The sequence below is a fragment of the Microcaecilia unicolor genome, chromosome 2, assembly GCF_901765095.1.
Source record: "Microcaecilia unicolor chromosome 2, aMicUni1.1, whole genome shotgun sequence".
NCBI classification, from domain to species: Eukaryota; Metazoa; Chordata; class Amphibia; order Gymnophiona; family Siphonopidae; genus Microcaecilia; species Microcaecilia unicolor.
This window is the reverse complement of record NC_044032.1, coordinates 651,075,484-651,090,010: the sequence shown is the minus strand read 5'-3', so window position 1 is coordinate 651,090,010 and position 14,527 is coordinate 651,075,484. Positions and strand designations below refer to the sequence as shown.

Below are 14,527 nucleotides of genomic sequence, written 5' to 3'. Positions count from 1 at the left end.
TATCGGCGAAAGGCGCCCATCTCTGTTCAGGTGATAACCACGCCCAGTCCCGCCTTCACCACGCCTCCGACACGCCCCCGTCAACTTTGTATGCTTCCGCAATGGAGTGCAGTTGAAAACGTCCAAAATCGCCTTTTCATTATACCGCGTTATTCGTTTTTGGGAGATAAACGCCTATCTCCCGATTTAGGTCGCAATATAGGCGTTTTTGTCTTTCGATTATAAGCTGGATGGTCACTTTGCTGCATCTAAAACAAGGCCAGCTCCCGGCCCACTTCAAACGTTGTTCTTTGCTTCAACCGCTGAAGGCGGCCATTTTGAATCTCGCCGAGACCGTCAGGCAGCATACAGGAGGACGGAGAGCAGCGCGCTGGGCAGGAAAGAGGGGGCTATAAATACGGTATATAATACAAAAATGGGAAAAGGAATCGGGAGCCACCCTAGCGGGATGGGACATTGGGGCAACATTGGCACATATCCCGGCCCTCACTATAGATGAGAGACTTAGAGAATGTGGATTCAGAGTGGTGGTGAGGGCCTACATGTCTGGACGACAACGGGGACACATAGGCGGCACAAGGGAGGAGAAATGTGTTAAATGTGAGGAGTAGCCTAGTGGTTAGGGTGGTGGACTTTGATCCCACTTCAGGCACAGGCAGCTCCTTGTGACTCTGGGCAAGTCACTTAATCCTCCATTGCCCCATGTAAGCCGCATTGAGCCTGCCATGAGTGGGAAAGCACGGGGTACAAATGTAACAAAAAACAAAACATACCCCACACTCTATATCATGCCTTTTGGGGATGTCCAAGAGTAAAAGCTTTTTGGGGAGAGATCCAGAGATTTATGTCTTTTATAGTAAAGAAACCCGTGGATGGAACCTGGGATCATTACGTGCTAGATACACAAACAGCATTCCAAACACAGGCTGGGGGGGATAGAATATGGTGTCGCAAAGTATGTTTGGTGGCTAGAAAAATATTTTACAAAATTGGATCTCATCAGACCCGCCTGTTTGCTGTTCTAGGCATTGGTCACTTTCAAGGATGTTGCTGCTTATTTCTTGGAAGTGGACTGGGACCTTCTGGGAGAATGGCAGAAGGAGCTGTACAAGAAGGTCATCAAGGAGATTCATGACATCCTCATCTCAAGAGGTAAATATGTTTCTCTATCATCTACCACACAAGCACATTATGGAATCAGTGGTGTAAAAATCACAGGAACTAGATACCATGAGCACCTGAAATTTAGATCCTGGTTTCTGATACCATCCTATATGCAATAGGAGCCTGTGAAAGACTCCATTTCTACAGGATCGGCAAAAGATGCTGCTCTCTGTTGTAAGATAAAATGTACAACTTAAACTAGAGGCTTCACACAGCACCAGCAGGAGTCTCTCTCCCATTCCTATACAAAATATTTTGGCACAGAAGACCAGAGAGAGATTCCCTCTGAGACTTCTGCATAAGGTCATGACATATCAGCTGTACACGTCAACTATACTGTACAACGTATAACCTCTCCAAATGGTAACCAGAAGATTGGCAGCTGCAGTGCCTCCACCTAGGAGGGAAACGAAGAGAAATCTCTATACCAGAAAACCTCTATGATATAATCTTAATCAAGTGTCGGACCACTGCTGCCTCTTCTCTCCAAGCTTTGTCATTCAAATACACACGTCTCAAGATATCTGTACACAGACCTCCATGCACAAATCACGCACTGCTCCATCAAAACATGAAGCAGAGGGAACCTTCCGAGGGATTCTACAATTACAATTTAAATGTAATTTTCCTATTTCTTATCAACAGGTTATTCAATTCTTAATCCTGATGTTATATTCAAGATTAAAAAGGAAGATGAGAAATATTTCACTCAACAATTTGAGTGGGAGGGAAAAGAAAATCCAAATGACTTCAACAGTAAGTAAATGTTTGGGATTTAATGGGCTTTGCATTTTTAGATCACAGGAGATGGGTCAATAACATCAAACATTTGGCCACTTAAAATCAGTTTCCTAATTTAGTATTATCAGATACCTCGTGAATCCTTGTGAATGTGTTTTCTCATCACAGACCTTCCAATTGTAACATCTGTGTTCTCCCTGAGTATTAAGCAAGAGGAAGATATCCCCTTCATGGAAAATCCTGAATCAGAGATGTCTGAGCAGACCCTGACTTCTATAACAGGTACGTATAGAATTCCTCCTGCACATCTTTACTAAAGTCAGTTGGAATCATTCAGGAATTCAGCGCTGGTGAGATAAAAGGTTGTCATCTCCTCTTCTCCTCCCTCTGTCTGTTTCCCTACTTTGGACAGATTAAACTGTCTGTGGAGATGGAGGAGGCACGGATAGAGATGGGTATCCCAGCGGTGGGATCTGGTCTGCAAAACCCTTTATCCTAGAGTGTCTTGGGGTTGTGAAATCTGTACTGTTGAAAGGGCTGCTGGAGGTGGAGAGTCTTCTGCACTGTTGTGGAGGGACATGACTGATGAACAAGGTTCAGTTTGACTTAGTCATGGACATTTTGTGTTACTGATAGGTTAATACAAATCACAGTATATAATGCAGTTTATCATAATGATGCCATTCCCAATTCCAAAATGGCGGCCACAACCTCATGCAGGCTGCCACAGGAAGTCGCAACTGCCATTTCTAACTTTGTTTATTAATTTTCTAGCAAAATAACTGACAGCATCTCTTAACATAAAAAATTAAGAACAAGTATTTTGTTACATAACAAACTGCCACCCCCAATAATGAAAAACTAAAAGTAGACCCTCCGCATCCCTTATCTCTCCCCTTCCCTTCACTCCCGTCCTCAAAATTCAGGTTGTCCTTCCAACTGGAGGAATTGCCCCACATTTCTTGATATTTGCATTTATTAGATTTTAAGGTAGTCAATCTATATTGTTTGCATATAATATACAGCCTGTTTTTGCATGGTCCGTGTATGCCAATGTGAGGCAATCAGCAGTCGAGCTGCTGTAAAAACCAGTAGCATTAATTTATCCATAGCTCCTGTTATCCCTTCCACTCTCCCACTTAGTAGGGCATTTTCCATAGTACACGCTATATGAGTCTCGAGTAACTGTTGCCCATATGCAGATACCTCCTTCCATAATTTCTGGAGCTTAGGACATTCCCTCCAGATGTGAGTATATATTCCCCTCCGGCTACACCCTCTCCAACATAAACCAACCCCTTTCCTCATTATGGCTTGCAGTCTACATGGAGAGTAATGCCATCTCACCAGTACCTTAAGACCGTTCTCAATAATGTGAGGTGCATGTGACAATTTATGAGATCGCATTGAGACATTTTCCCATTTCTCTCCCATGCCCCCCTGTAGGTAGCCTTCCATTTATCTAAGGTGTTGAGGAGCCCATAAACAAAAGATATATAATCCCTACCAACTTGTCCACCCACTAAAGTTTCAAAAGCTGACTTAAGGCCTCCACCCCCTGCTATTTGTTGTTCTACCTGAATGAAACATTTATCTTGAAGATAAGGGAATAACATCTCTAGCTGCTAGTTGATAGTGAACTTATAACGTTCCAAAATGTAGAATTTGGTTATCGCCTATAAATTGACCAAAATAGAGAAGACCATGTCTTTCCCATCTTTGAAACAAGCTATTGCCTAGCTCGGGTATAAACTTATCCGTATGTCCCATGTCTTATTCTTCAATAAATGGGGATGTGTCTTGAGCCATAGGTTCATAGTGGTCCTCGTAAAGGGGTTTTGGACCTCTTGAATGTGTTTGAGCATGCTAGCTGCCCAGTAGAGAATCTTCAACTAAAACATACTAGCCTCTTGTTCTGCTAGCACCCATTGTTTGGGTTGGGCTGGGGGTATCTGCTACTCTAACACTGCCTTAGGTTGTGCATCTTGGTAGTATTTTTCCAGATTGGGTATACCCATCCCCCCATTCCCTTAGACTGGAATACAGGCTCCCAGGCTACTCTGGATCTCTTCCTTCCCTATATAAAGCAAAATATCTTTCTATGAGGTAGTTCAACAAGAAGAACTTGGAATAAATATAAAAATTTAAGGAGAACCATCATTCTCACTGCCCCCATCCTTCCTCTCTTGAACAGTATTAATTAATCCCACCTCTCTAAATCTCGATACTGTTGGATTATTTGTAGTAAATAATTAGCAGATTTTTATACACACAGCTTCAGCTTTAGAAATGTTAATTTCTTTTCTTCATCTCTCTCACATACACCCCAGAATAATTCACTGCTGAGTCACTTTAAAGTTGAAGTAACAAAACATCTGTTTACTCACAGTTTTAGTCAGATATATATTCAGACAGGCTTATATATACATAATACTATACATTTGGATTATCAGCTCTTTCCATGTGCTTAGATGGTAATGGATGCTCACACCACCATTGATCCTCAGCTTAGGAGAGATCATGAGCTCCATGTGCTGTGCCTAACCCCCACAGGAAGTTGCATGGGTGTGACCTCTCTAAGCAATTTACATCAGAGGTCACAGAGTAATCACAGAGAAAAAAAAACATTTCTGACAGGCAATGCATGTTAAATACAATACATTATTCCAACAGATACCAACTACAGAGTGTCTCCCAGTCTGCCCCAAGTTTGATACAGAAATACTAAACCCATTGAAAGGGCAAACATTTCCTAAGATTTGTCTCCTCCCCTTTTGGAAGGGATGTATTCAAAATCTCTGTCTTAGCGGGGTTAGCTCTGAATCCCAACAAGCTTCCATATTCTGCCGTTTGCTCCTGTAAAGCCATTTGGGCTTTTTCTGTACCTTGAGTCAATATCAAAAGATCATCTGCAAACAAGGAGACTCTATGTTCCTTACCTCCTATTATAAGTCCTTTAATTTCCCTACCACCAAGGCAAGCAACGAGCGACACTGCTTCTGCTATCATAGGTATCCACTCTTGATGAGCCTTCCAAAAGATAACATAACTGTGACGAAACTCTGGGTTTCTAAGCCTGAAAACTGTATTATTTCATGAAATGTTTTCTACTGGTTGGCCAGCAGATGGCTCTTGTTTTGAGTTTTAAAGCTGTAGCAGAAAAAAAGGCTTTGTCTTTTCCAGTTTAAGCTTATGGAAAGGCAATCTGCAATCATTGGCCAGATACTTTCAAAGTTGATGCCCTGGGGCTCTGATTAGCCCTGGACTTCAAACTAGACAGGAGGTACTGGATCAGTGTTGCCAGGTGGGCGGTTTTACCGCCCAATTGGGCGGTTTTCCGCGACCCGCCGCGGGAAATTTTTGCCCGCAGCGGGTTGCGGTTTTTTGGGCTGTTTTTGGGCTTCAGGGCGGTTTTTTCGGCCGCGGGGGGGCGGGGTTAGTGACGTTTTTTGGGCGGGGTTAGTGACGTGGGAGGCGGGGCCGATGATGTGGGAGGCGGGGCCGATGACGGGGAGGCGGGGCCGATGACGGGGAGGCGGGGCCGATGACGTGGGAGGCGGGGGCGGGGTTGATGACGGCGGGGGCGGGGTGATGACACGGGGGTGGGGGTGTCAGGGGCGGGGTTTGTGTTTGGGCGGGTTTTGGGCTGTTTTTTGGGCTGGATTGGGCTGGAAAAAAAATTTCCACCTGGCAACCCTGTACTGGATTTTTCTTTATTCTCAAGGTGGGGGGTAAGGAGGAGGAACATCTGTGTCCTGAGATCCTGTCCAATTCTTGTGAACAGTTAAGTTCCTGAACTCCCCAGGTGCTACCCAGGTAGTAACAAGTGTTAGATAGTTTATATATATATATATATATATATATATATATATATATATATATATATATATATATATATAAATAACTTTATTTATTCAAAAGAAGATTGTGTTTAACAACAGTCAACTGTAACATGTTCCAACATTTTCTTTTTGTTATAACATCCACTAGATTCTTTGACTTACTACCCATAACCCTCCCCTTCCCCTAAACCCCCCCTCCCACCCTTCCCTACCCTACTCGTGTGGACTTTACCCATTCGGAATCCGACTGCGGGCTGTCAGTGTCAAGATATCCCAGAAGGGAGACCAGCATTGAAACAAGCGGTCTCCCCTCTGCGAGGCCAGATCTTCTACATCTTTACGTTCCACTGCACTCAGGGAGACCATCAGAGACCACCACGTCTGCAGCGCAGGCTGTTCTGCTAACAACCAAACAGATAGTACAGTCTTTTTCCCCATAATGGATGCTCGCCGAAGAAACGCGAGCTTCCCCCTCCTTTGACGACCCATCACCTGATAAACATCAAACAAAAGCATGGGAGTGGGATGCCACTCGATCCCCCAGAACCTAGACACAAAGGCACATATTGAGTTCCAGAAGGTTCGCACCGGGGGGCATAGCCAAAACATGTGGCCCAAATGCGCCCCTTGTCCCGAACACTTTGGACAGTCGTCTTGGGGTCTCAAGGTAGTCCTGAAGGCTCTGTGCGGAGAAATACACAGACGCATAATAAATTTATATTGTAGTTCTCGTAGATTCGCACTCCCAAACGTTCTGTAACAAGTAGTTATGCATGCCTGCAATGACTTTTCCTGGACTCTACACCCTAATTCCCCAGCCCAAGACTGCGCCAAGGTTCCATAGTGCACCACAGGGGACACTTCTCTAATTTGGTTATGAAAATGTTTTAGGGGAACCAGAAGCTGCGCCTCCAGGTCATAGAGCTCTGTTAATTGTTTCCGTCTCTTAGAGGTCAAAGAGTCCCCCGGCAAGGGTGCAATATAATGACACAATTGCAGGTAGGACAAAAAAGCCCAGGTGGACAAGTATCCGCCTGCACACAACTCCTGTAAAGATTTACAAGTGCCCTCCTTCTTCAGGACTTGGAAAAGGAAAATGGTCCCCCCCTCTCTCCACTCCCGGAAAACCACTGTGGACGTACCCACCGGAAAATCAGCATTGCCCCTTTTGGCAATAGCGGGGGCACCGGGACGTCAAACCCATGTAGTTTGCAAATCCAGTGCCATGCTCTCCGTAAAGGTAAGAAAAGAGGAGCAAAACCCGGCTTCGTGGGGGCACGCCTACCGGTGCATGCAACCAATAGCTAAAAAGGAAGGAACTCAGCACCCTAGACTCTGTATCAGAAAAGGAAAAATGAGGTACTCCGGAACCAATCACTAATGTGTCTGATACAACCCGCAACAGAAAACTTCTTAATACTATCTGCTCCCAGGCCCCCCTTATCCATCGGAAGATAAGTCTGTGAGAAAGGGACACGAGATCTCTTCCCATTCCAAAAGAACTTTACTAACAGGCGAAGCAATGCCAGTTCATCCCTTCTCAAGTTAAAAAGTGACAATACCTGGACTATGTAGAACCATTTGGGGACTAGGGTCATATTATATAGCGCGATTCTTCCCCACAGGGACACCGGGAGGTGTTGCCACATCTCCAAAGAAAGTTTAGTCGAAGACCACAACGGTGCTAGGTTAATGTTATAGAGCTGTGTCAAGACTGTCGGAACCCGGATGCCTAAGTAATGTAGATAGCCAGAGGCCCACTTTAATGGGAAGGGCCCCTCCCATGTTGTCTGTACTGAGAGGGGAACCGGCAGAGCTTCAGATTTTTGCAAATTCTGAATTCCTGCGACCAGGGAGCTCTGGGGGTGTGTTAAAGCCAGCAAGATATCGTCTGCGTAAGCCAAGGCCTTGACGGTGAGCTGGGGCAGTGCCACACCAGCAATCGTCGGGTCTCCCCTAATGTCACAGAGGAGAGGTTCCAGATATAGTAGAAACAGGAGGGGGAACAAAGGGCATCCTTGTCTGGTTCCCCTGCGTACCCGAAAACTAGGAGATTGTGACCCATTCACCAACACTCGGGCTACCGGATCTGCATAAAGTATTCTCATCGCCTGCAAGGACCATCCAGAGAGTCCCACAAAGCGTAGCACTACGAAAAGATAGTCCCAGCTCACCCAGTCGAAAGCCTTCTCTGCATCCAGTCCCACCAGCAGCAGTGGCTGTTGAGAAGCCTTCGCCTTGCTCACTGCAAGCAGCGCTCTACGAACATTCAGACCTGGGTGTCATCCCCTGACAAAGCCTACCTGATGGTCTCCCACCAGGGTAGGAATATGAGTGGCTAGTCTGTCCGCCAAGATTCGGGCTAGGATTTTCACGTCTACGTTGAGGAGGAAGATCGGGCGGTAGGACCCCAGTAAATCCGGGGATTTACCTGGCTTAGGAAACCAGAACAATGAGCGCCTCGTTCGCTCTAGCAGGCAGCTCACCGCCCAACATCGCCTCCTCAAAGAAAAGAGTGAGCGGTACAATTATTTTATGCACCAAAATCTTATAATACTCTGAGGAAAAGCCATCCAGGCCCAGGGCGGTGCCCATTGATAAAGATTTAATGGTCTATTGAACTTCCTGAGCACAGAGAGGAGAACTCAGCCGCGCGCTAGCTGCAGGTGAGAGAGGGTTGGCACACCCGTGGCTCTCAGATGTACGGTTAATGAGGGACCACTCTGCTGTTGTTAGATAGTTTTAATGTTTGGGTTGTTTTGGTGGTTATCTGTTATTGCTTGCTGTACTTTTTCATCTGGTTTTTCAAACATTCACTGTTCATTTTCATGATAATAAACCAATAGTTTATTAGTTCTGCCGTCCTGTACTGACTAAGAATCCTGGTTTGTGTTTTTGGGTTTGCTTTCTAGAAACTGTGGAACTCCTGGAGTGTGGCCCCCAGTGTCCTAGAAATTACCAGAGAATAATCTGAGAGTGGGAGACTAGCTCAGAGGCAAGCAGGACACAGTCGGTGGGAGGAGGGTTCTAGTATAGAGCACATGCCCAGGTGCAGGCGGTCCTGAGCAATGTTGGAGACAGACCCTCCAGGTGGCCACAGGGTTAACCTCAGGCGGGCGCTAGGCGTTTGGTGACAATAACACTTTGTTTTTATAGTCCGCAATACCTCGCAGTTCTGTGTGGGTTACGTACAACGAGACTAGACAAACCAGAAATTACAGCATATTAACATGAATTAAAACTAATATGTTCATTTCCTTCCATAATTCTGAAACAAATCTGTTTTGAGCTTGATGCCTGAACTATCCAGGAAGAAATTTCCTTGTCTATTTTAGCAGTTTGATACGAAAGCAAAGAGTCTATACACCTCTTTTGTATTTCACCCTTCATAGATGGAAAGTACTCTTCTACCATCTGCTGCTTGCCTTCCAGTAATAAATCCTACCTGATCAGTGACATAGAGGCAAAAAACACACCCTCACTGGGATGTATCCTATCCAGCTCTGTAGCTTTTTCCACTTTCAGGTTTTCGAGCCCCCCCCCCCCCCCCCCCCCGGCTCTCCTGACAATGCTCCATCTTTTCTTCCTCTCCCGGTTCTACCTCTAGCCCAGGTGCTCCAGTGAATTTTGTGGGGTAGGAGCACATTCTCCTCGTTCCTGCCCACCTTAAGTATATCCTTTTCCATAGCTGTAAAATGAATGATCATACTCTTTCTATTTTATCCAACAGATGATGGATTTGGGAATGAGAGTGAAAGAGTGAGAATGTGTGATGAGCAGCAGAAAGAGGAATGGAAACACAAAGACTCCTCCAGAGACAGCACAGATCCTTCAGCAGACTGTGAAGGAGGTTTCGGTAGCATAATACCAACTGGTGAGAAAGCAGCAGTTCAGAAAGGAGAAAGATTTGAAAGACAAAAGAGAAACTGTAGCTTTTTCCCAACACTTGAACAACCTGGAAGACTCAACGGTGAGAGAGATTTTAAAAGGGCTGATGTTTGGGAAACCTTTACTACCGACTCCAATTTTATTGAGCACCACATAAGTGGGCTTAGGACTGAAGTTCATGACTGTCAAGGTATGCATAAAACTAACCCATCTGGATACTGTGAAAAACCATTTCAATGTTCTGAATGTGATAAATGTTACGCAAGCAAGGCGAACTTGGAAACCCACCATATGACTCATACAGGAGAGAAACCATTTCAATGTTCAGAATGTGAGAAATGGTTCTCAACCAGGACTTGGCTGAAAAACCACATAAGGATTCATACAGGAGAGAAACCGTTTCAATGTTCAGAATGTGATAAATCCTTTACCAGTAAAAGTAATCTGAAACGGCATGGAAGAACTCATACAAGAGAGAAACCATTTCAATGTTCAGAATGTGAGAAATGGTTCTCAACCAAGGCTGAGCTAAAACGTCATGAAAGAACTCATACAGGAGAGAAACCGTTTCAATGTTCAGAATGTGAGAAATGGTTCTCAACCAGGACTTGGCTGAAAAACCACATAAGGATTCATACAGGAGAGAAACCGTTTCAATGTTCAGAATGTGATAAATCCTTTACCTGTAAAAGTAATCTGAAACAGCATGGAAGAACTCATACAGGAGAGAAACCGTTTCAATGTTCAGAATGTGAGAAATGGTTCTCAACCAAGGCTGAGCTAAAACTTCATGAAAGAACTCATACAGGAGAGAAACCGTTTCAATGTTCAGAATGTGATAAATCCTTTACCTGTAAAAGTCATCTGAAACAGCATGGAAGAACTCATACAGGAGAGAAACCGTTTCAATGTTCAGAATGTGAGAAATCCTTTACCTGTAAAAGTAATCTGAAACAGCATGGAAGAACTCATACAGGAGAGAAACCGTTTCAATGTTCAGAATGTGAGAAATGGTTCTCAACCAAGGCTGAGCTAAAACTTCATGAAAGAACTCATACAGGAGAGAAACCGTTTCAATGTTCAGAATGTGAGAAATGGTTCAGAACCAAGGGTGAGCTAAAACTTCATGAAAGAACTCATACAGGAGAGAAACCGTTTCAATGTTCAGAATGTGATAAATCCTTTACCAGTAAAAGTAGTCTGAAACAGCATGGAAGAACTCATACAAGAGAGAAACCATTTCAATGTTCAGAATGTGAGAAATGGTTCTCAACCAAGGCTGAACTAAAACTTCATGAAATAACTCATACAGGAGAAAAACCATTTCAGTGTTCAGATTGTGAGAAATGGTTCTCAACCAAGGGTAAGGTAAAACGTCATGAAAGAACTCATACAGGAGAGAAACCATTTCAATGTTCAGATTGTGAGAAATGGTTCTCAACCAAGGCTGAGCTAAAACATCATGAAAGAATTCATACAGGAGAGAAACCGTTTCAATGTTCAGAATGTGATAAATCCTTTACCTTTAAAGGTAATCTGAAACAGCATGGAAGAACTCATACAAGAGAGAAACCATTTCAATGTTCAGAATGTGAGAAATGGTTCTCAACCAAGACTGAGCTAAAACTTCATGAAAGAACTCATACAGGAGAGAAACTGTTTCAGTGTTCAGAATGTGATAAATCCTTTATCTGTAGAAGTCATCTGAAACAGCATGGAAGAACTCATACAGGAGAGAAACCATTTCAATGTTCAGAATGTGAGAAATGGTTCTCAACCAGGTCTGGGCTGAACAATCACAAAAGGATTCATACAGGAGAGAAACCATTTCAGTGTTCAGATTGTGAGAAATGGTTCTCAACCAAGGGTAAGGTAAAACGTCATGAAAGAACTCATACAGGAGAGAAACCATTTCAATGTTCAGATTGTGAGAAATGGTTCTCAACCAAGGCTGAGCTAAAACTTCATGAAAGAACTCATACAGGAGAAAAACCATTTCAATGTTCAGAATGTGAGAAGTGGTTTAGAACCAAGGGTGAGGTCAAACTTCATCAAAGAACTCATACAGGAGAGAAACCATTTCAATATTCAGAATGTGAGAAATGGTTGAGAACCAGAAGTGAGCTGAAAAATCACGAAAGGATTCATACAGGAGAAAAACCATTTCAGTGTTCAGAATGTGAGAAATGGTTCAGAACCAAGGGTGATGTCAAACTTCATGAAAGAACTCATACAGGAGAGAAACCATTTCAATATTCAGAATGTGATAAATGGTTCGGAACCAAGGTAAACCTGGAATGCCACAAAACGATTCATACAGGAGAGAAACCATACGTGTTCCTAATGTGATAAATGTTTCAGAAGGAAGGCTAAGAAGAAAGTTCACGAAAACTCATACGGAAGAAAAAAAACATTTAAATATTAAGTATGTGATAAGTGTTTTAATAAGAAGGTCCAATTGAAATAGCACAAAAGGACTCAAATGGGAGGGAAACCATTTAAATGTTTAGAAGGTGATAAATGTTTCAGAGGGAAGAACTATCTGACTGGGCTTGCAATAAATCAATATTCAAGATGTTATACATGTTTCAAAAGCAAGGGGTTACTGTCAGATAGGAAGGTCAGAGCAGGCCAATGGCCTGGACAAACAACTAGGAATATCTGAAAAGAGGGATTGCGTAGGCCTGTCACATAGTTTAAGGCATTAAGACATGCCTAAGAACAAGGACGTGGACCAGTATGTATGAACTGTGTGGCAGTTCAGTAGAGAGTGTACAGGAGTTCATTGCACTTTAAGTATTGTAAAAATGGTAACATTATAAGCTCTTCTGGACAGGGAGTTACATGTATGAATTATATTAGCTTTACTTATATAAATTACATTAAGGTAAGCCTGTATGGAGATATGTACTTTAACATTTATTCTGTTCATTATTACCACTGCGTCTAAGCTTGTATTCTAAGCAGATAAGGAAAGTACCAGGAGCAAACTGTCTCTGCATTGTTAAGAATTTAGAGAAAGAACTGTAGCTGGACATGACATAGAAACAAGTTAGAAGATGGGAAAGATGGTTATGGAATATGGGAGGGATGGAAACTAAGTGGAAAAGACAGATAAGCAAATGAGAAGAAGAGGACAGATAGACAGTGGCGTACCGAGGGCGGGGCGGTGGGAGTGGACCGCCCCGGGTGCAGCTCGTGAGGGGGTGCTGCCTTGGATGTCTTCCTCTCCCCCCCGACTGGTGCAGTGCTGCCGTCTTTACCCCTCCCCCCCTGGTGCGGTGCTGTATGGGTGTCCTTCCCCCACCCCCATCCCCCAACTAGTGCGGTATCGCTCTCCCCCTCCGCTCCTGCACATCTTTCAACTTCGAGGCTTCTGGCAGCAGCATCACCAATGTAAGTGCTACCTTCTGCCTGCCCCAGAAGCACCCTCTGTACAACTTCCCGCATAGCCCCCCTCCTGATCTTTCTCTTTCATGTTTCAGTAGCTGCTTGCACTCTGCCCTTGATTTTTGTCTGCTGGTTGAAGTAAGAAAAATAAAGAATCTTGCTGAATTTGACAGCTGGTTGTGTGAGAATTTTTTGGGTAAGACGTCCCCATCGCAGAGGTGGTGTGAAGGGGTTAAACCTCACAGTGAGTGTATGGTGGGCTGGTAAGGGAGGCCGATATGCAAATGGCATATAGTGAATCATACAAAAGAGAAACCATTTAAATGTTCCTGAATGTCATACTGAGCTGCAACGACATGAAATGACTTATACAATAAACCAGTTCAATATTCTAAATGTTTTATTATTGTTTATTACTAGTAAAAAAGGCCTGTTTCTGACACAAATGAAACGGGCGCTAGCAAGGTTTTCCTCGGAGTGTGTATGTTTGGGAGAGTGTATGTGAGAGTGACTGTTTGAGAGTCAGAGTGAAAGTGTGAGTGTGTGTGAGAGAGAGTGAGTCTGGGTGTGAGTGTGTTTGTGAGAGAGTGTGTGTGTGAGAATGAGAGTGTGTGCAAGTGTGTATGTGAGACACAGTGTGAGAGAGAGTGTGTGTGTGTGGGCGAGAGAGAGAGTGTGTGTGAGACACAGATTCTCTGTTTGAGTGAGTGTATGAGACCAAGCGAGTGTGTGAGTGACTGTGTGGCACATAGAGAGTGAATGTGATACAGTGTGAGACAGAGTGTGTGAGAGTGAGAGTCAGAAAGACATTGTATATCAGAGAGAGAGTGTGAGCCGTGCCCTCCCAATCCATGGCCATCTGTCCCCTGGCCCCTCCATTCATCCTTTTCCAGCAATTCCCCTCTCTCCCTGAGCCCTGCCCTCCCAATCAATGCCCATCCATGCTCCTCTGTCCCCTGCCCCCTCCATTCATCCCTTTCCAGCAATTCCCCTCTCTCCCTGAGCCCTGCCCTCCCAATCCATGGCCATCCATGTTTCTCTGTCACCTGCCCCCTCCATTCATCCCTATCCAGCATTTTCCCTCTCTGCCTGAGGCCTGCCCTGCAATCCATATCCATCCATGCCCATCTGTTCCCTCCATTCATCCCTATCCAGCATTTCCCCTCTCCCTGAGTCCTGCCCTTCCAATCCATGCCCATCCATGCTCCTTTGTCACCTGGCCCCTCCATTCATCCCTATCCAGCAATTGCCCTCTCTCCCTGAGGCCTGCCCTGCAATCCATATCCATCCATGCCCATCTGTCCCCTCTATTCATCCCTAGCCAGCAATTTCCCTCTCTCCCTGAGTCCTGCCCTCCCAATCCATGCCCATCCATGCTCCTCTGTCCCCTGCCCCCTCCATTCATCCATTTCCAGCAATTACCCTCTCTCCCTGAGCCCTGCCCTCGCAATCCATGCCCATCCATGCTCTTCTGTCCCCTGCCGCCTCCATTCATCCTTTTC

At 44.5% G+C, this 14,527-nt stretch overlaps 1 protein-coding gene across 1 annotated transcript; it reads left to right on the top strand.

Annotated features, from left to right (window-relative positions):
* Window positions 1-1,884: 1,884 nt before the first annotated feature.
* LOC115461726 (oocyte zinc finger protein XlCOF6-like) lies at window positions 1,885-12,732 on the top strand. Its single transcript, XM_030191766.1, has 3 exons — window positions 1,885-1,920; window positions 2,074-2,187; window positions 9,478-12,732. Exons 2-3 carry the CDS (start codon window positions 2,136-2,138, stop codon window positions 11,982-11,984), a joined length of 2,559 nt encoding a protein of 852 aa, XP_030047626.1. The 5' UTR covers window positions 1,885-1,920; window positions 2,074-2,135; the 3' UTR covers window positions 11,985-12,732.
* The last annotated feature ends 1,795 nt before the right edge of the window (window positions 12,733-14,527 follow it).